Source organism: Cavia porcellus, unplaced genomic scaffold, assembly GCF_034190915.1.
Source record: "Cavia porcellus strain 051 isolate PalLab524CR breed Dunkin Hartley unplaced genomic scaffold, mCavPor4.1 scaffold_33, whole genome shotgun sequence".
Classification (NCBI taxonomy): Eukaryota; Metazoa; Chordata; class Mammalia; order Rodentia; family Caviidae; genus Cavia; species Cavia porcellus.
The window spans coordinates 13,880,755-13,900,809 of record NW_026947516.1 but is presented as its reverse complement, the minus strand read 5'-3'; the positions used below and the strand labels follow the sequence as shown (position 1 = coordinate 13,900,809).

The window sequence follows — 20,055 nt, the reverse complement described above, 5'->3', positions numbered from 1 at the left end:
ATACCCCTTTCATAACTGTACTATTTCTATTTTACGCCTACCAGCCAGCGTCTATTGTGATAATAAGGCTGAGAGGTGCAAGATAAGGTAAGTAGAATTTGATGTGAACTCTTTGCATCCCTCCTTGCCTTCTCATTGTCATCCACAATCCTTGGGGAAATCAAACTCAGTCTAGTGTTGGTTCCTATAATAAAGAGGCCAGAGGGAATTAACAGCAGAGTTTCTTGAGTTTAGATTTGTTTCTGATAAGAAATGCACTCAAGTCTTTACCTACAGCTTTGGCTGCGGTAGGGAGCCCAACAGCAAGGAACTGAGCAGTTGGTAACACAGAACCAGGAGTCTGTGGTTTCAGAGAGAATGGTAGTAGAGTAGCTCTATGGGTTAGTTCAAGGTCTGCAGATGGTGGCTCATGGGTCCATTTGGCCATGCCAATTTGTTCATATATGGTATGTGCAGTAGCAGAGCAATCTGCCTAAAGAAAGGTGTGGCCCCGGCTCCCACTCTTGGGAAGCAATCCTAACCTTTGGAATATCCTGCCTGACAGGAGTGTTTTTCCCAGGCCAGCCCTGAAGGTCTATGTTAGTAATGTGATTTATGATATGAGCCATGGTGCACGCACCAAAAAGCTCGACTTCTAGAAGGATGGACACTCAGGCAGGCCAGGTAGATGGTCAGCTGCACCTATGTGGTCACCTTGAATAGAACCTCTGGACACCAGGGTTCACGGAAGCTTCCTTTGTTTGCAGTATCCCCATGCATAGCATTACGCATCATTTCTGGGAGAATTAAGGTTTGTATGCAAGAATCCACTGGGAGAGGATACCAGAAGGCCCTGTACCCAACGCATTTCATCCCCATACCCCCCAGCCTCTGGCTAGGTACCTTTGCCCACCACTGATTTTCTTCTCTGGACTTCTGCCATAATAAACAGGGCCTTCTGGTGTCCTCTCCCAGTGGATTCTTGCATACAACCCTTAATTCTCCCAGAAATGATGCGTGATGCTATGCATGGAGATACTGCCAACACTGCTCTGGACCTTGGTGTCTAGAGGTTTTATTGAGGGTGACCCCACAAGTGCAGCTGGCCATCCATCAGTCTTGAGGACTCCCCTAACTCCCTTGTCTGTGGCTGTTTTCATGATGCAACAGAAGACTGAACCCTCAGAACTTAAAGGATTCGTTATCTGGCCATTCGCAGAAAAAGTTGGCCAATGCCTGTGTTAGTTGATCAATAATTCAATTAACATACCAGCATTAATTGCTACTAAATAGGAGAAAAAAGAACAAGACTGTCATTCATTACCATTTAAAATTAGTAGTCTTGGATGAGAGAAGTTAATATTTCATCTGGAGTGACTTAATGCTGTAATATCAATCTACTAATATCATCTGCTCTGTTGCTTCCTAAATCACCACATATTTAAAGCAATTCAAAACAAGCTGCTTGCTGGTATCATAACAATGAAAACTCGCAGTGAGTGGGCCCTTGCAGAAATCATTCCACACGTGCGGTCTATGTTGGTTAATTTAAAACACCGAGAACTACCAGGTGACTATTGATAGACATTTTTAACGCAGAGTTGATATTCTTTTGATAGATTATTTGTACAGATCATCACTAGGTACTTTTTTTTACATCCATAAAATCTTTTTAACTATGCCATTTGAAGAAAGCATATTTTAGGCTGCTGAAACATTAGGAAGCAATCAATTGCTGCACAGACTTTTGTTCAATTAAAAAAAAATATGCACTTTTCTTTTCCAGGAAGGAAGCATGGGGAAAAAACCCGTATGCTGTGCAATTATGCCTATTATGTAGAGCTCACCTGTAGCTCTGAAATAATAGGTTTGCTTTGTGGCTCTTCCTTTCCATCCCTCCTCCTCATCCTTGAATTTGTATATATCATTCCCATGAAATGAGTTATAGCAACTAAAAGTAAATGTTATCTTTACATTATTCTACCCCTTGTTTTTGCTGGACACCAAAGTAACAGATATTCAATTAACAGCTAACATCTTAATCTTCGTGGCTGACATTGCTGAGAAATCATGCTGGTTTTGGGCAGGGTGCCAACCCCTCCTGGTGACAGTCATGTTATTTTAATTAATCAGCAGTTGCATTAAAATGACTATCCTAGTGTTCCTCCATTGATAGCATATTATATTGTTTTGTAACACTGAGGGGTTTAAGAACAGAACCTTCTCCATTTAAGCTTTTTGTTTTGGTTCCATTTGAAGTATTCACAAATGGTCTTATATGGAAACAATCAATGCAATTGCAGAAATAAAGGAACAGTTCTGAAAGAAGGTGCTGCTACACTGGCCTGATCGTGGGTCTTTTACTTCACACCTGCATCCAGGTACCCATGGATTGTCTTACCTTTATGGAGGTGCTGCAGTCAAAGCGAAAGGATTTGGTCTGCCCATTTTCCAGATAGACTTTCAAAACATTTGGCATAAAAAGAAGTGAATTGTCTTTAACTGTTTCCTGTTTAACAACAAAGGTGGGGGTAGTGCAGGTCAGTCAAACTAGACTTCTACTTCTAGTACTTGGAAACACATGTCTATAATTTATCCTAACCACAATATAAGAAAACAATCAACCTCTCAAAGGCCAACCAAGAGGTTTCTCTGGTGACGTAAGATGTTTACAGCAATATCCTTTTCCAGCTATAGTCAACTCACCTGATTCAAATAAAAGACATTTGCTCATCAAAAAATCAATTAGATTAGTTTTTTTTTTTTAAATTCAAGAGTCTTATTGGGAAATACAAGCACAAATGTAATTCCTTTGGAATCAGCCTTACTGTTTGGAATCACAAGCACAGACTTCCACAGAGCAGGCTGAATTGAGCAGCATGAGGATCAGAGCTATGCTGCTGCTGGCAACCTGATGCCAGCCATGATGGAGAGTCTCAAGCATTAACCAGCTCCAAGTGTAAAGATATTTTGTGAAACTATTTGTAAACCATTTGAGAATGTTCCTCAAACTCAAAGAAAAATATAAACAAAGGGTTAGTGTGTTAAGAGAGTAAATCATTAAGCCTGTAATGAACAGATCATAATTTAGAAATAACTCAAGATGCCACCTTAACACATAATTAAAACTGAACAACAGAAATGTATTCCTTTGGATGTTTTTGTCAATTGGACATCGGGAGAGATGAGAGATGATGGTGAGAGAAGAAGACACATCTGCAGGAATTTCATGAGTCCTGGGAGCGAACTGACTTAGGTACACGTTAGTTGAGCACAAAGTTAACAGAGGTTGAGGGGAATTCAGAGCATACACCCTTGGTTTGCAGTTGAGGAAACCACAGACAAGATGTTCTGACATTTGCTAGTCTTATAGTCTGAGCAAATGCAACTCCTGCAAATTTCCCTTAACAGCTTCCCTGACTTTCACTGCCTATTTCTTTCTCTGATTTTTTGCATTTTCTTCTTACTTCCACAGACTTTCCACATGGCGTTCCTGCTACCCAATTCACCAAGTAAGTCTGCATCCAAGTTCAGAGGAAACGGCACCCCAGAATTGAGAAGGCAGACTGGGAAAGAAATCACTAATGCTGAGGAGCAGACACATAACCAAAGTTCTGGCATCCACAGGCCTGTGATGAGGCAGCAGAAGCTATAGGAGGCCACTGGCACTTAGAGCTGCCCGCATCTATGAGACCTGTTGTGTTTGGGGATGAACTGACAGTGCTGTAGCAGCTTCTAGGATCATAAAGATTCCCAGTCTTATGCTTGGAAAAGCTCCTGGTGGAAAAGGTAAATTTCAGATGACCCTCTGGAGTCCTCTGAGCCTGGAAACTTCCAACCTTCAAATGGGACCATCTTGTTGCAAATATATTGTGTACCATAGTTCTGTATTCGAAGGATCCACAAGGATCCACTGAGGTGAGAAAGACAGATCATGACAGAGTAGGATTTAGGAGCATGGCATGGGAAATAGCAGTTGGGAAAAGGTCATGCTTTTTGCATGGGGATTCTGCCTATGAACGCAACTCTTTCCAGAGTTTTGGATTCTTTGCTATTTTGACTTGTTAAAGATCAAAAAAATTATTTTTCTGAAAGGGAAACATTTAGAATGGAAGCTTAACACTTTTCTCAAAGCACATAGTGGTCTCTTTTACAGAAGAACACAGCTGGCACACTGGGGAAAGAGCAGGAGGAAGTTTCAGAGAGGCATATTTTACTCAGTATGGATGAGGCAATGTCAGTCTTCCACACTAAATGAAGTCCTTTGCAAGTGCTTCCTAACACTAAGAGCATTCTAGAAAACACTTGCCTGTCCCATATTTTGTCTATGATAGAGGGGATTAAGGCATGGCCTGATGATCTGTCAAGCTTTTCATGATCATGAGGATTGACCCCCTCTCCCACCATGTGCAAATCAACCAGTTTCAGATCAATCCTTCTGGTAGGATTACTGGCTTTGCTTGAGTGCAGTGGCCCTGCGTCAGTGACTCTGAGTCACAAAGTGGGTGACTATCAACTTACCGATACTTGGCCATTGATGATGACCTCCTCAGAAAAGCGCACTTTGACTGGGTTGGACTTTAATCTTGCCTTTTTCGCAGCACTAATAAATGCTGATTTAGGAGACTGGAAGAAAACAAAACATTTCATCTGATTGCTGGAAATACAATGCAAACTGGTACTTGCTGCTTTTTAAATCTTTGTCCTCATAGACAAACAGTATTTTTGCTAAAATAAAAAATGTTTGGTGTATATCCAATTCAAGGATGAAATGCAAATTATGGGTACAGTTGAAACCCCACCATGTCCATAAGCTGGTAAGTTTGGTTTAGTCACCAGGTCAGGGCTATAAACAGTATGTCCCATGTCCTTACTGAGGACATTTTAAAGATCTTTTAAAATGATAGCCAATGAAGTACATAAACCTTGCTTCTAAGACAGAGTTTTGGGCACAATGTGGAAGACGAGGGGCTGATTAAATCTGAAGTTGAGCTTTCAGTGTGTTGCTCATTAAGTACTTATTTTAATGAAGTGGAGAAGAGCCACTGACAGGCTGAAGTGATTGATAATCCAAGTGTTATTCACGTTATGAATATGTGAACATGTCAGCAGGCAAGTACACATACAAACACATTCACAAATGTACACATGTACTTGTTTAAGTACTGGTTTCTAATGTAGCTACAACCTGAGTTTTGGCCTCTTATGGCAACTTCTGATCTGTGATCTTACCAGATCAGAGTAGAGAGGAAACATTGACTTACAGTTACAATTTGAATTCATATTCTCTTCATTTTACAGATTCTTTGTACTTTGTGATCCTATCCTTTTTATTAGAACAAGAGGGTAAGCAATACAGTTCTTGCTCAGAAATTGGAAGTGTCATGAAGAACTCACTTAGAAGGATACTGAGGTTCTGGGGGAGTTTTTGTTGTACGAGCTTCATAAAATTACTTCATCTGAGAATAATCTTTGTTATATAATTTTAATAAAGCCAAAAGAGGAGGGAACTCACATCTAGTAGATATCTGCAGCGGTACCTCGGTTTATAAATGCTTTCATTTACAATGATTTGGTTCACAAACAGGAGTGTTTGGCAATTAGTTTGCAACACTAATTGAGTGCCAAGACTACAGCCATCATTCCGACATGAACACAAATGTGGGCGTCTTTTCCAAAAATCCTAGAACACATTAAGTTTACAAACTGAGGTACCACCGCAGTATGTTGTCAGACTCATTTGTCTGTTTTCAAAATGTACTCTGTTCTCTTTTGAACTTAATATACAGGTAGATAATTAATTTGAAGCCTATCCTATTTTATAAACTATTTTATAGACTGCAGAGGTTGAACACTGGTAATTAGCTGTGGTTCAGACCAATGGCAGATAGCGTAAGATGCTGAGGCTGCTGCAAAACAAATTTTAGTAATTGACCCCAGAATCAACACAAAAGTTTGACCTTCTAGGTACTGAATTAATTTCAAGGCACAAAAACCAATCATAGTGGCTTTTACTTTGGATTTCAAATGAAATGAAAAATCAAATTCTTTTCAAATAAAGAGTCTTATGGTCAATTAAATTAAAAACAATATGATATGATGAATAAATAAAAAGTGGTTTGTTTATATAGCGGACATACTCTGCCTAAAAAAGGAATGAAGTGCTAACATATGCTATAGCACGGGTGAACCTTGAAAACATAATGCTTAGTAAAAGAAGCCAGACACAAAAGATCCAAAGATTATATACTTATATTTACACGCAATGTTCAGAATAGGAAAATGCATAGGAACAGAAAGTTGATTGACTAGTAGTTGCCAGAAGGAAAGGGAGGACAGAATGGAGAGTGACTCTTCAATGGACATGGGGTTTTCTTTTGTGGTGATTAAAACTTCTGGAACTAGATAATGACATGGTTGTACAATACAGTGCATGTACTTAATGCCACTGAATCGTGTACTTTAACATATACAACTTAAGGGGCAAATTTTATATTATTGTATTTCACTACAATAAAATTCAGTGTTGCAAAAACCATAAAACCTGTATGTGTGTGTGCACGCACATGCGAGTGTGCATGTGCGTGCATGCGTGCGTGTGTGTGTGTGTGTGTGTGTGCATGTGTGTTGTGGGTGGAGTACTGGCCTGAATACTAGGAGAACTATTATTTCCAAAGATTTCCTCCATACCTGTCTCAACTTTTGCTATGAGGGTGTCTCAGAGGACTGGATGGATGATCATTTGTTCTCCAGAGCCTTAACTTACTTATGCAAGTCATTTTAAGAGAATGGCTGTTCTTTTAAACAACAAACAAGCAAACAAACAAAAATATCTAAAGAGCTCCGAATGGTGGCTTCTCAAAAAATCCCAGGTGTAAACATGCTCCATGTGAGTTTTACAAGACCTACTCATGAACTTAAGTGACAGAGCTGTGCTCGTCAGCATCTGTGGAATTATAGGCCAAGTTTTGTAAAGATTCACAAGGAAATCACAGTGGTGGGCTCACTTACTTTTGAAAGACCATTTTTTAGCTGAAAGGAGAACATTATTCTCTTTTAATGATTTTAAGCAGCCAGTACTTATATTAGTACAATGAGTTTAGCACAGGGGAAGCAACTGTAATAAAGTTACCCAGATCTGACACTACTAATTGTGTGACATGCTTCCATGCAGTAAAACTCTACTTTTCCAGATTTTCTGGGGAAATGAGATATTTCCAAGGTGTTCCAGGTGCTAGATATTGAAATTTACCCCTCTGGGCATCTGGTTTTGTGATTTTGTATTTTACTCTATTTTCTTAGAATGTCATGATTGCTTGAATTCATAGAAAAGTGTATTTAACAAAAGTCAGTTTGGGGATAGATACTGTCTGATAGAAGCTTAGAATTCACTGATAGCCCCAGGGATCATAGATGTACACACGGTTAGTTGCCCATAAAGTAAATGATAACTCAGGGCAGAATTTGCTAAGTTAGGGATGCTTCTTTCTTCTTTCCATAGCTATAGAACACCCATATTGGGAAGCCTCAGTACTATATTTGTTTACTACACCCTATTGACAAACATGCTTGTCTAAGAATATCAGAAAAAAGAAAAGATAGTCAATAATGTCAAGTAAAATTTTTATATATAATTTGAAATTAACAGAGTTGGAGTAAAAGTGTAAGAATTTGCAATGAGTACACTGTTTTTGTCCATAATTGATGACTATTTCATATAATTGTCATACTTTTAAAACAATATGTTTTGATTTAAAAAAGTCTTCAGGTCTACAAGCGACTTAATGACAATTGGCGTAGTAATGGCTTGCTCCACTGGCCACAGTTACTATAGATGGGGTAGTGTAAATCAGTCAGAGCAGTAGTTTCAACACAGATTTCTCTTTGCTACTTAAAACATACACACTGTGTCCCACTCAAAATACTGGTGACTTAATTCTTAGCAACCTGTAGGTGCATATCACAATTATTTCCTATCCTGTAATGGAAATTATGAGTAATTATCATTTAGAACAATCAGATTTCCTGTAGTTAATTAATTTTAACATTAACAGGCCCCTAATCAACCCCTGTACCTCTTTCCAAATTTGCTCTTGCCCAGGTAGTCACATTAGAGCATGGTATGCTCCTGGATCTTTTAGATTCTCTTAGAAATCACTAGAACATAGTCTGAAAAAATGTCATAAATAAAATTAATTTCTGAAACCAAAGTGTAAGGCCTTGAACTCGCAGGTCCTATGGCTCTAGAGTACTACTGATATAGCAGGCACTGAGTACATATCTGTGAGGACTAGGCGACTTGATGTGGAGTCCCCATCAAGCAGACTTCAGGGGAAGGACAGTTACTTTTGGAAGTGCTGCCAGGAGTCACCAGAAGGTGAGTGGTGTGAGGGACACAGCAGGGGGTATAAACCGGTAAATGTTCACTGTTAAATGGGGCACTGCTGTAGGCCACTGGAGCTTATGGTACTGGAGACTCCTGGGAAAAAAGATAGATCACATGTATCTGCGTTACACTGTTCAAGGAGAGAGGGGGATGGGGTATTTGCCCACCAGCTCCTGCCAATCATAGGTGGAGAAGATGTTTGTACTTCAAATTTCACAGCTGCATATTTTTCTGAAGCCTCAAAAGCTTCATAAACAACTTATCCAAACAACCAAAGTGCACCAGGATGATGAGGTTAGCAGTTGGGCCCATTCCCTTGGTATTCCCTTCCATGATAATACCCCGGAACTTGAGACTGGCATGGTCAGCATGACAGATGCCAAAGGGATCTACCTTGGCCTCTGATAGCACCTGCTATGCAGCTTCCCTCAAGTCTGTGGAGCAAAAGAGAAGGCAGATAGACATTGGAAGGCTGGGAAGCATGTCCCCCACCTCTTCCCCTAGAAGAAATCCAAAGAAATGTGAATCATGATAGCCCAGGGACATTAGAACTGAGAGAGCAAATTTGCTTAAGTCCTACTGAATTGTGGTAGTGTGAGGAAAGGTGTACAGACTCTAAATACTCTCTGTTTCAGGACTGGCTGGCAAGTTTGGGAAGTTCTAGCATTGGAAACTGTGGAAAGCAGAGTTCAAGGAAAGGGAAGGAGCTCAGCAGTGAAAGATCTGCCATAAAAATAAAGGCAGGAGCAAGGAAGATGCCCCATCAGTACAAAGGAAGGGAAATTCATGAGTAACCCAGAAACACTTTCTCAAACTCCATCCTGGAGAAATACTTCTAAAAAAGAGGGCGATTTATGTACAAGGATATTCTTTGCAGTGTTATTTATAATAGCAAAATATTACAGACAGTGTGAAGAGTCCAATAATAGTGGCTTAGTTAAGTCATTCTCAGTTCAAGCTAATGTTTTGCAGCCATTTAAAAGATGCTTATAAAGAATTTTTGATGACATGCAAAAACGCTTATTAAACAAAGAAGCAAAATAAACTTGTATGTGTGATATGATCTTGACAGATAACAAGGCATATTTCAAAAGACTGGGAGAACATAGGGTACAATGTTTATATGGTAATCTCTGAAGAAAAGATTTGCTAATGCCTGTTTTTCTGTTTCTGAATTTCTTTTGTACCTCTACGTTTTTTCCTAAGAAAAAGAGTAAAAAGTGAGGGAGGAGGTCTCAGTAACACTTTTAAACATGAAGTGAGTAATTTGCTTAGCATTACTTTTTTTGAGACAGGGTCTCACTATGTAGCTCAGGCAGACCTTGAGCTCACTATGTAGTCCAGCCTGGCCTCAAACTTGGGTTGATCTTCCTGCTTCAGCTTCCTGAGTTCACAAGCATGCACCACCATGCCTGGCCTAGAATTACTTCTAATCAAAGAATTTCAGGGACCCTATGACTCTTCTCCTTGGTCCCCTTGACTGTAGCTTTCCTGGAAAGACTTTGGCTAGGTCATGGTAAGGTGCTCTGGACACAAATGGGGTGTGACAGGAAAGTGTAACTATTAAGTCTCTTTTCTTTATTGGCCCCTAACCTACACAAGAAGTACAAGCAATATAAAAGTGCTGGCCAGCAGGTTACAAAAGGAATTAAAGTGTTAATTTTTATTGTCTGTAATAAAAATAGAATTATGGATTTTCTCTTCACCTGCTGGGTCATCTGTTTCTGTATGTCAATCCTGGTTGACCAAAGGATGTTTTAGCAGATAAATGAAGCCAAATATTTGTTTAAGAAGAAATTTTCTGGTAGGAAAATCCAAAGCCAAAAGTACAAGTGGGAGATTGCTGTCTCCTCTCCCATCTGCTTTCTGCTTCGTATCTAATGTATCTAAGCAATTTGAGACCATCGATTCTCACAATTCAGAGGAGGCAAAGGTCACACTGCACTGGAACTGTAAGGGGAGACATATACAGGACAACGGTTCTCAACTGCGGACAACATTTTTCCTGAGGGACATTTGATAATGTCTGGATTTGATTTTGTTTGTCACAACAGAGGGAAATGCACTATTGGCACTGATGAGTAGAATTTGGGGATGCTGCTTAACATCCCATAATGCACAAGATAACCCCACTATAGAGAATTCTCCTAAATGTCAACAGTGCTGGCCTGGAGTAGCACTTGGAATTTGGCCTGAGATGTGAATGGTAAGAATGAGCTGGCCAGGCTGAGGAGGGGGTCAGAATGGAGAATGCAGTGGGCATTTCAGTCAGAAGACTGGTCAGTTTCAGATTCAACATGAAAATTCATCAGCGATGTGATTAGACAGGGAGAGAGTGACTGAGCAGAAGAGTGGCTATTACCCACAGGAACATGCGACATTTACTCTAGAATGTTGAGGCTAAACATTGATTTTAATAGAGCTCATCAGCAAAAGCTAATTGAACTCTTAGAAAATTCCAGATTATCTGCAAAAAGGAAGTCCTATGATTCACTCATTAATAGAAATGAGTATTCATACAGAGAACAAGCTCATGGATCTAATCTGCAAAAAGAACAAGCAAAGCCACAGGACAACCTCAAACTTGAATGCCAAACTTCCCTTTGGCTTTCTTGTTTATTGCAAGTAGTGAAATGGTACCACACATTGAAAAATTAATCTGAGCTGGAATAAAATGGTTCTGATCTTACAATTTCTAATGGGTTGCAAAATGGCGAGCCAGAATTCAGAGAAAGACAAATTAAATTCAAAGTTCTAGCAGGAATTCATAATTGTTCAGTTGTTTGCTTATTACAGGCATTTACCTTGGCTTTGCTGAAATGTATTTGCCTATAACAAACAAATTAAGAAGTGTGAGTAGATTTTGAAGTAAGTGAGAATGACAATTACAGCCAAGCTGTACTTTAATCTCAAAGCATATGTTACTGCAAACCATAGAATCCTGAGACAACAGAGCCAGAGAGTGCCTGGCCATAGTGTGATCTTACCCAGTCCTGTCATGGCTGAGAAAATGGAAGTTCTGAGCAGTTATGGGAGTCACAAGTTAACTGCTGGGCACTAGATCTCTAATCTGGGTTCTCTTACATTCTGTGGCATCAGATCCAAATGTATCTGCATAAATTCCATCAAAGCATTAGGGCTAAAACACACAGTCAATATTAAATTGAGCTTTTAACATATGCAGTTATGTCCTGGATAACATAATTGTTGTTTTGGTTAGTTCTATTTATGGTGTTACTGGAATTCTGTAATATATGTATTGCCTAGGTCACAAACTTGGGAGGAAAATTTGGGACCTGGGAGATGAAGAGTGTGATAGAAAGATGGAGACTGGCAAGTACCATTGGTGTAGAAGTGCTCTAATTCTGTAGGGGAAAGAAACCAGAAGCTTGAGCAGGTTGGAACTTCTGCCTCTCTAGGTACTGATGGCCACTGTTTTAGGAAAAATCAGAATGAATTTGCTTTGATGAATTTTCATTCACCTGACAATATATGAAAATCACAAATAATGGCAAGTCTGCAGCAACAGAAATTAAGATAGTGGTTGCCATGGAATGAGGAGGGGAACAGGAATTAATTATAAATTTGGAATAAAGAGCCTTACCAGACTGAAGGAAACATTCTGCAACTGGACTGTGGTGAGAATTGCATACTTGGGTAAACTTTGAAAGACTACTGAACTGTGAGGGCAAAATGAGTGAACTGAATGGCATACAAATTAAAGCACGGTGAAGTTTTTTTAATATGGGAACTCAAGGTAGTATGATTTTAATCATTTTCCACCTGCCTAACTAAGGTGGCTAAAAGCAAATTCTGACAACCATTGTTTCTTCCAATACCTATTTTAAAGCAGGCTGACATATCCAGGTTTCAACCAAATTATTTAGATTGTGATAAGCATAAAACTTATGCTCCAGCCTCCTACAGTTAGATATTCCCAGACAACTTGATATTCTTAAACTGGAAACCACAAAAAAGTCTTAAGTTTTGTGTTAAATCCTGATGTGAGTTCCACAGGACTGATATACTTAATAACTGGAGGAGACATCACTTTTTTTTTCTCTCCAGTGAATAGTTTTGGGACATGGAGCATGAAGTACAACTAATGAAGATTTTAGAACTCGTATTGTGAATGCATGTTATTTTCCTCAGCCGTTATTTATCGTAGCTTTACTGGAATGGGTGGAGGAGACTAAAGGCCCAAGACCATTATGTGGCACTTTTACTCAAAGAATACTTACAGGATAAGGCTGAATGACAGTGAGGAGTATCGATTCTTTGCAGCTTCTGTAAGAGAAAAACAAATATTTGTCAAATGCACAGACCCAGACTCAAACAGTGACAATTTTCTTTTGAAACCAATTGTGTGATGTGCTGATGAATATTCCTTCGGTTCCCAGAGCAGTGGAAATCCAACAGCTCAGAACACCAAAATCAACTATTTCCCAAGTGTAATAACCTATCCAATTGAAAGCTTCCTGGGTGGTTTACGGCAGGCAGTATTATCTGTACTGCCAAGTAACCCGTCCCTTAAAATAAAACTTAGTGAGAAAAGAACAATTTTAGAAGCATCAACTCAATCAACCTCTATGTTTTTCACTGCTGTCAAAATTGATTCTCCCCTTCTGATTTTCCTTTAGCCTACTTATCTTTGTCGCCTAAAAATTTCTCTATAGTCTTCTGGTAAGGGGAAAGGATTTTTAAAATACTATAAATTCATGGAACATCATTATCTTCTCAGGTCTGCATCATGAAACAGAAATGTCAGCGGAGGTCACTGTTTTTGCTTCCCACACCGTGCACCAGTGGAAGTGCATGCCTGGGACCCTGAGCTGATAAATATTTCAGACAGGTGCCGATTGGGAAATATCTCTCACAACAGAGGACACTTTCTAGCTAAAGCAGAACAATGTAATCTAATGGTTTATTTAATTTCCTCCAAGTAACTCAACCTTTTCAATGACTCAAACCCTTGAGGGAAAATCATATTATGGGTTATAATATTCTTCCTCCTTCCTTTCTTTGTTCCTTTTGTAACATAAGAAAAAGGTCAGTTGCCATTGTGCTGAAGAGAAGCCGATGTTTTCCGCTTCAGTTTGTAATTAATTACCCGCTTTGGTGATTTATTGCTCAGATGAGTAAGGCGAAGGAGATCTGTTGTATTTCTCTCACTGACTTGTGGCCTAGTACATTCACTCTATCTGGTTGCACCATGTCCTGTTGATGTCCTCCAGGTGAGCATGGGCCTTGAAACAGGGAGAGGGATGAGGAAGAAGAGGGACTATGGAATAGGAGAAGGATGGCCTAGAGTTCCCTAACCTTAAACCTAGAAAGCACCAGGACACTTTAGCATGATAGTGATGCAGGAGCAGACAGGGCTGCGGGGGCACTGCTGACAGTGGCCTGACTGTTCCCACAAGTCTCAGTGATCCAGGCTGGCAGCAATTCTAGTAGCCACAGCAGAGAGAGCAGCAGTGTAATCAAACAAGACTTCTATGGGTAATATGCGGGGTCCTGCAGTACTGGGGGTGTGTGAGCAAAATTGTGTGTGTGTGTGTGTGTGTGTGTGTGTGTGTGTGTGTGTGTGTATGCGTGCACGGGGGAGGGGGGCTGGTCAAATTGGTATCACTAAATCAATTTTACTGTCAAAAGCACTGTCATCCAACACTGTCACTCTGGCTTTATTTCACAAAGAAATTCTGCCACTGTAAAGGAATGGGGACAAGGATGTTCCCTGCAGCTGAGTATGCAGGGTGAAATGCTGGAGGCAAGCTGGGTGTTTATTTCCAGGAGAGAGATACAACACAAATATGCAGAAAGCAACGCAAATGGAAGCAAGGTAGTGCTTCCTAACTTTCAGTCCCTACTCACAGGAAACAAGTAACATTCAGCAGATAAGAAGTGCAGGACAGGGGCTGGAGATACAGCTCAGTGGCACACAAGTGCCTGCCTTGTAAGTGTGAGGTCGTGAGTTTGATTCTCAGTACAAAAAGCAAAGAAACAACCAAGAAATGCAAAATAGTCCCACAAACCACAGTCAGGAGTGTGGAACTCTAGCAGTGCACCTGTCTGGCTTGCCCAGATTTGCTTCCACAGCCCTCCAAAACAGCCAGTGGGACCCATTAATCCATCCTGTGGGCTGAGCTGACTGGGCCTGAGTGTGGGAATGAGTCGGTCAGATTTCCTCTCTCCAGAATCAGAGCTATGGCATAGAGATGAAGAGGGGTGGGAGCCGAGACACATTCACGGAGGGTACAAGAGTCAAAGCTGAAGATGCCAGCAGTGTTGCAAGAAGTCTTTATTCCCCTCATTCCCAAGCCTGGTTGTTCACTGTTCCATTAGAAATAAAAAAAATTGATGTAGAATTTCTCAGTATGATATCTATCATCATTCTGCAAAAAAGCTTCTACTTGTGTTTTCTCTCATCTGTAAGTACTTAATCATCACCTGCCAGACAAGAAGAATTAATTCCACCGTGCTTCAGATCCTTTAGGATTCCTAAACAAATCTTAGCAAGAAAAAAAAGATCAAAGCCATATGTGTTCGTATGTTATAAGATGCCAAGATGAATTCAGACAGATTCAGATGCAGCCCCATGCCAACAGATGCCAATCATCACCAAATGCTAAAGAAAGTTGCAGTAGGATAGTCACAGGAGGAGTTGCAAACCAGAGTTTGGAACCCTTAACTCCTTACTTGCCTGAGGTCAGACTAAAGACTTAATTAAAAACTAGGAAAAGCCAGGGACAGGGTGGCAGAGGCTACACTTGTGAAATGGGTACCCTTCCAGGAAGGCAAGATTAAGGCGTGAGTCCCACAGTAAGATGGGGAAGATGTAGTAGAATTGTTCGCCTGCGGTCATTCCCTGAAGGCCTTCAGATCAAATGATCTTCTTCCAGGGGTGAGAGAGGCAGAGACGAAAGATGTAGAAGCTGAGGAGCATTGACTATAGCCAGCCCTTGGGTTCTGTCTGACTCAAGGGAGCTGCAATTGGAGTAACTCAACTGACAAGTCTTCCAGGAATTCACAAAAGTACTCACAAGAGAAAGAGTCAGATATCATTATCTTCCACAGACACAGCCACCAGTGCTGGATTCTGGCTTTTCATCTCACCCTCCTGGCCCCATTTCAATTTGGAAGGAGAGACAGCTAGGGAAGAATGTTGGACAATGGAGAAAACATTGGCAATGCCTCTTAGCCCACAATAAGCCTTCTAGGCCTGAAATAGGGACAAAGGAGAAGTGTGCTTAATTGGGAGTTTACTCTTATCTGACAATTGAACATTTTAATTAAAATTGCTGTGACCACAACTGAACAAATAACTGGAGGACTTTTCTGCTCGTGTTTAATATATTCACTGAACCTACCTGAGATTTTGTTGAGGGCTAGAACTGGCTGGGTAGAGCTGCTAAAACTGGAAAGTGAGAGGAAAACACAGTTGCATTTGACTGCACTCTCTGAAACCTATGCTATATTTATTCCCATTTTTTTGCTTAGATCTTGCTCTTTGAATTCAAACTAAAAGATTAGAACAAAAGGGTTTCAACCCAAAAAAGACCAATAAAAGTTAAATCTAAGAGCGAGGGATAAAAACTGGGCATGGTGGCACAAACCTGTAACCCTAGCACTCAGGAGGCTGAGGCAGGAAGATTTCCATGAGATTGAGGTCAGCCTGGAGTATACAGTGAGACTGTCTTAGAAGAAGAAGAAGGAGAAGGAGAAGGAGAAGGAGAAGGAGCAGGAGCAGGCACAGGAGAAGAAGAAGAAGAAGAAGAAGAAGAAGAAGAAGAAGAAGAAGAAGAAGAAGAAGAAGAAGAAGAAGAAGAAGAAGAAGGAGAAAAGGATAAAGATCAGAAGAAAAGGCTAGGAATAGAACTCAGTAATACAGTGCCTGCCTGGCAAGTGCAAGGTCCTGAGTACAATTCCCAGTACCAAAAATAAATAAATAAGGAAATAAAATCAGAACAAATCATGAGGTGGTAAGGATGAGCAAGAGACTGGATAGGCCCATAGGCTGAAAGACAAATGCTAATTTTCTAGTAATTCTCAATGCTACCATATTTACAGTATTTTTTCACTTCTGGAAAGGAAAGCTGATGTTCACAGGTTTTGTATAGTGGCTTCTAATAACAGATCACCTGGAGGTGGACCCAGGTGCTCTCTGTCTTAGATGTCAATAAACATAGATTCTGCATTAGTTTCCTCACGCTGATATAACAAATAACTACAAATTTAGTGGCTAAAACAACACAAATGTACTGTCTTACATTTCTCAACACCACAAGTCTGAATTGGGTTTTGCTGGGCTACAATTAAGGAATCCTCAGGACTGCTTCTTTCATTCTAGAGACTTCAGCTCTATGTCTGCTCATATTTCTGGGCTGCTGTCTGCTTCCTCTGTCTACATAGCCAGCAGTGTAGCATGTTCAAATCACTCCCTGAGTTACTTGTCTACCGCCTTCACTGACAAAGCCCTTTGAGATTACACTGAGTCTGAGATTACCCTGGAATTCAAGATAATCACTCCATAATTAATCACATCAGCAAAGTCAGCATCTAAACATGTGGATGGGGATATCTTTAGGGTGTTGGGGCCATAGTTTTATCTACCACAGATCACTGTTTTCTTAGTTACCAAGCACTACATAATGTAATATCACAAGCTCAGTGATTTAACAAAACACCCATTTGTTATCTTACAGTTTATGTGGGTCAAAACTATGAACATGGATTAGATCAGTCATCTTTGTCAAGTTCTCTTACAAGGCTGCAAAACATTGGCCAGAGATATGGTTTCAAATGAGAGCCTGATTCCCAACTCATTTCTACGGTTTTGGTAGAATTAAACTCCTCTGTAGTTTATGGATTGAGGACCTCATTTCTTTGTTGACAGTTGGGTTAGGTCTACTCTCATTTTCTTGCCGTATCGGGTTCCCATAATGGCCATGGGATTCATCAAAGCTAGCAACATGATGAATATTACAGTCTTATGTAACAATCATGGAAGTGACACCCCATCACCTTGGTCATAATTTCTCAGAATCAAACACAAGCCCCACCCATACTGAATGAGGGCTATACAAAGCTATAAATACAAGGTGCACACATCACTGAGGTCTATCTTATATTCTGCCTGCCACAATAATAAAGAAAGATTTACAAATGAGTAATTTTGAATTATTTCAAAAATAGTTTCCACCTATGACTTCACCAATCACAGAATATTTTTCTGTCAACAACTTCAAGGAGCAGTGTTGCTTTGCATATCTTTCTAATTGGAAAATGGGAAACATTTTTCAAAATACATGTAATATACTTAAAGCTTTGTATCTATATTGAGGCACTGTGAATTTCTTGAAGCATAATGTAGATTGATATTACTTTTACCACTTGGAAAAAGAAATTATATGCATTAAACTAAAATATCTTTAAAATTGCAGACATACTTTTCTTGTTTTTCCTTATGTATGACTACTCAACCATAACCTACCAGACAAGAAAAATTAACTCCATTATGTTTTGGAACTCTTAGAATTTCTTTAATCCTAGTGAGAAAAAATAGATTCAAGCTAATTTAAAATAGCTTCAACAGAAAGATTGGAATCAGGAATGAAGATGCTGTATTCAAGTGAGCAGATAACCTCTTTTTAGGAAGAACTAAAATAGCCAGAAGCACTTAAAAATCCAGTTAGAAGCACATTTAGAGAAGTACTTCATCATAAATTCCAAGCAAACTTTCTACTTTTGAGGAGTAATTTCAAATTTAATGCCAATATTTTTAAATGGTTGAATTTGTTAGAAACATCATTTAAGTCATGAATCACAGTGTTGACCTCCTAAATTCCTGTCAAAGTTGCTTTCCCTTCCTATCTCTTTATTTCTTTGCTCTTTTCTAATCCTTCTTTAAGAGTCCCCTGGAACATGTTTGGGACACCCAGCATTCATGGTTGCAGGCTGTGCTTTGATATCACATCCCATAGTATAACTTCACTAGAGGTTGGTGAAAGCAAACTATGTGAGAAAAAAGCTCAGATTTCAGATTTTTTTTTCAGTACTGGGGATACTATTGTAAGTTTTAGGCACAGCCATTTTTATTTTTATTTTTATTTTTTTATTTTAAGAGATGGTGTTGCTAGTCACTAAATTTTTCAGGCTGGGCTAGAACTTCTGATCATCCTGCTACAGCTTTCCAGAACGCTGAGATGATTGTTATTTATTATTATGTCCAGATTTTAATGACATAGAGTTTTCAATATCAACCCTCACTCCTTTTGGAAATGCTAGAATACAACTGAGGGCCTCATGGATTTTAGCAAGCACTCCACCACTGAGCTACCTCTCCAGACCTAAAATTTCTCTAACAGTGAAGCTATTGTTGGTGTTTTCTATATTTTAGAGCACCACAGTTGGCAACTTTTTTTTTAAACTGCCTTTTCTATTTTATATTTATACCATCTTAACACTGCATTATGTAATCATATTAGCAAGTAGTATTATGTATTATCCATCCAGATAAACTAATTAGATGTCATGATTAACTCAGAGATTGATATGAATTTAACAGAGTTGTGAAGGGCTTTGAGATTATCCAAGAGATTGGGAAAATGAAACAAAATAAATAGCAAAAAACCAAAAATATATAAGAAAATTTTTATGTATGACATTCAAGAGTCTTACTTAAATTAAGGCCAAATAAGTTAATTGTAGAATTTTAAATTTCAAAATTAGAAGCAACCAATCCATGAAGGCAAAAAACCTGGTTATTTTTATTATTGTTTTGAGACAAAGTCTTCCTACAAAGCTCAGGTAGAACTTAACCTCACTGTGTAGACCAGGTGGTCTCAAACTTGCAGCAACCCTCCTGCCTCAGCCTCTTAAGTGCTGAGATTACAAGTATGTTCCACCACACCCAGTATGAAAGGTTAGGTTAGGAAAGGCAAAATAGAGGTGATTTGGGGCTTTACATTAAAGGATCTGATAAACTGTAAAATAGCATCCTAAAATAACTCACAAGATTTATGTGTAATATTTATATTTGGAAATAAAGGTGGTAGAGCACTGTGAAAAGGGTGTTTGAACTCTCGCTTCTAAGGTAAGTATGGGCACACACAAGATTCTTTCTTCTTCTTGCATTTTAGAGTTCTTCAAAGAGATTAGAGAAATATTCTTTTTTACAAGCTAGTATATGTCAGCCCTTAACCCTTACTGCTGGGCAGTCACTGTGGATGGAAATAAGAACTAGATTACCAACATTTTTGTGATATCTGCTTGCTTGGAATGGCCTTTCCTCTGTCCATTATAATGAAGACATTTGTTCACCTTCTACTTTTCTTCTATTTGAACCTATACAGGTGAAAACAACAACAAGACTTTTCTGACCTGATAAACAGCCACACAGAGTGTCACCCTAAGCCACTGCTGGTGATGCTGGTGGAAGTGATACTACCTTCGGTTTCAGAAAAGTTACTATAGGACTCTACTTGGGATGGGGTTTCACGCTTCATCTCCTTGACGTTTGTAACACTATGAATAGGGATTACAGTTATTCATTGTATCAATTCCTAACAGGTACTGAAGCCATTGGTTGACGAGAATGGAAATGTCTAATAAATGACAGTTTTTAGAAAAGATCAACATAGTATGGCTATGTGTGATCGATCATGGACAAGACGAAGAAGCATCAACACGCT

General features: G+C 39.4%; 1 protein-coding gene across 8 annotated transcripts in view; it reads right to left on the bottom strand.

Moving 5' to 3' along the window:
• The window catches only part of Frmpd4 (FERM and PDZ domain containing 4), a 938,443-nt gene that overhangs the window by 33,047 nt on the left and 885,341 nt on the right, over positions 1-20,055 (bottom strand). For all 8 annotated transcript variants that reach the window (XM_063243077.1, XM_063243081.1, XM_063243079.1 and 5 more), the window contains 3 exons: positions 12,607-12,652; positions 4,501-4,605; positions 2,381-2,488 (listed from right to left, as the gene is read on the bottom strand). In XM_063243077.1, the coding sequence (XP_063099147.1) occupies positions 2,381-2,488; positions 4,501-4,605; positions 12,607-12,652 (259 nt within the window). The remainder of the gene's footprint in view (positions 1-2,380; positions 2,489-4,500; positions 4,606-12,606; positions 12,653-20,055) is intronic.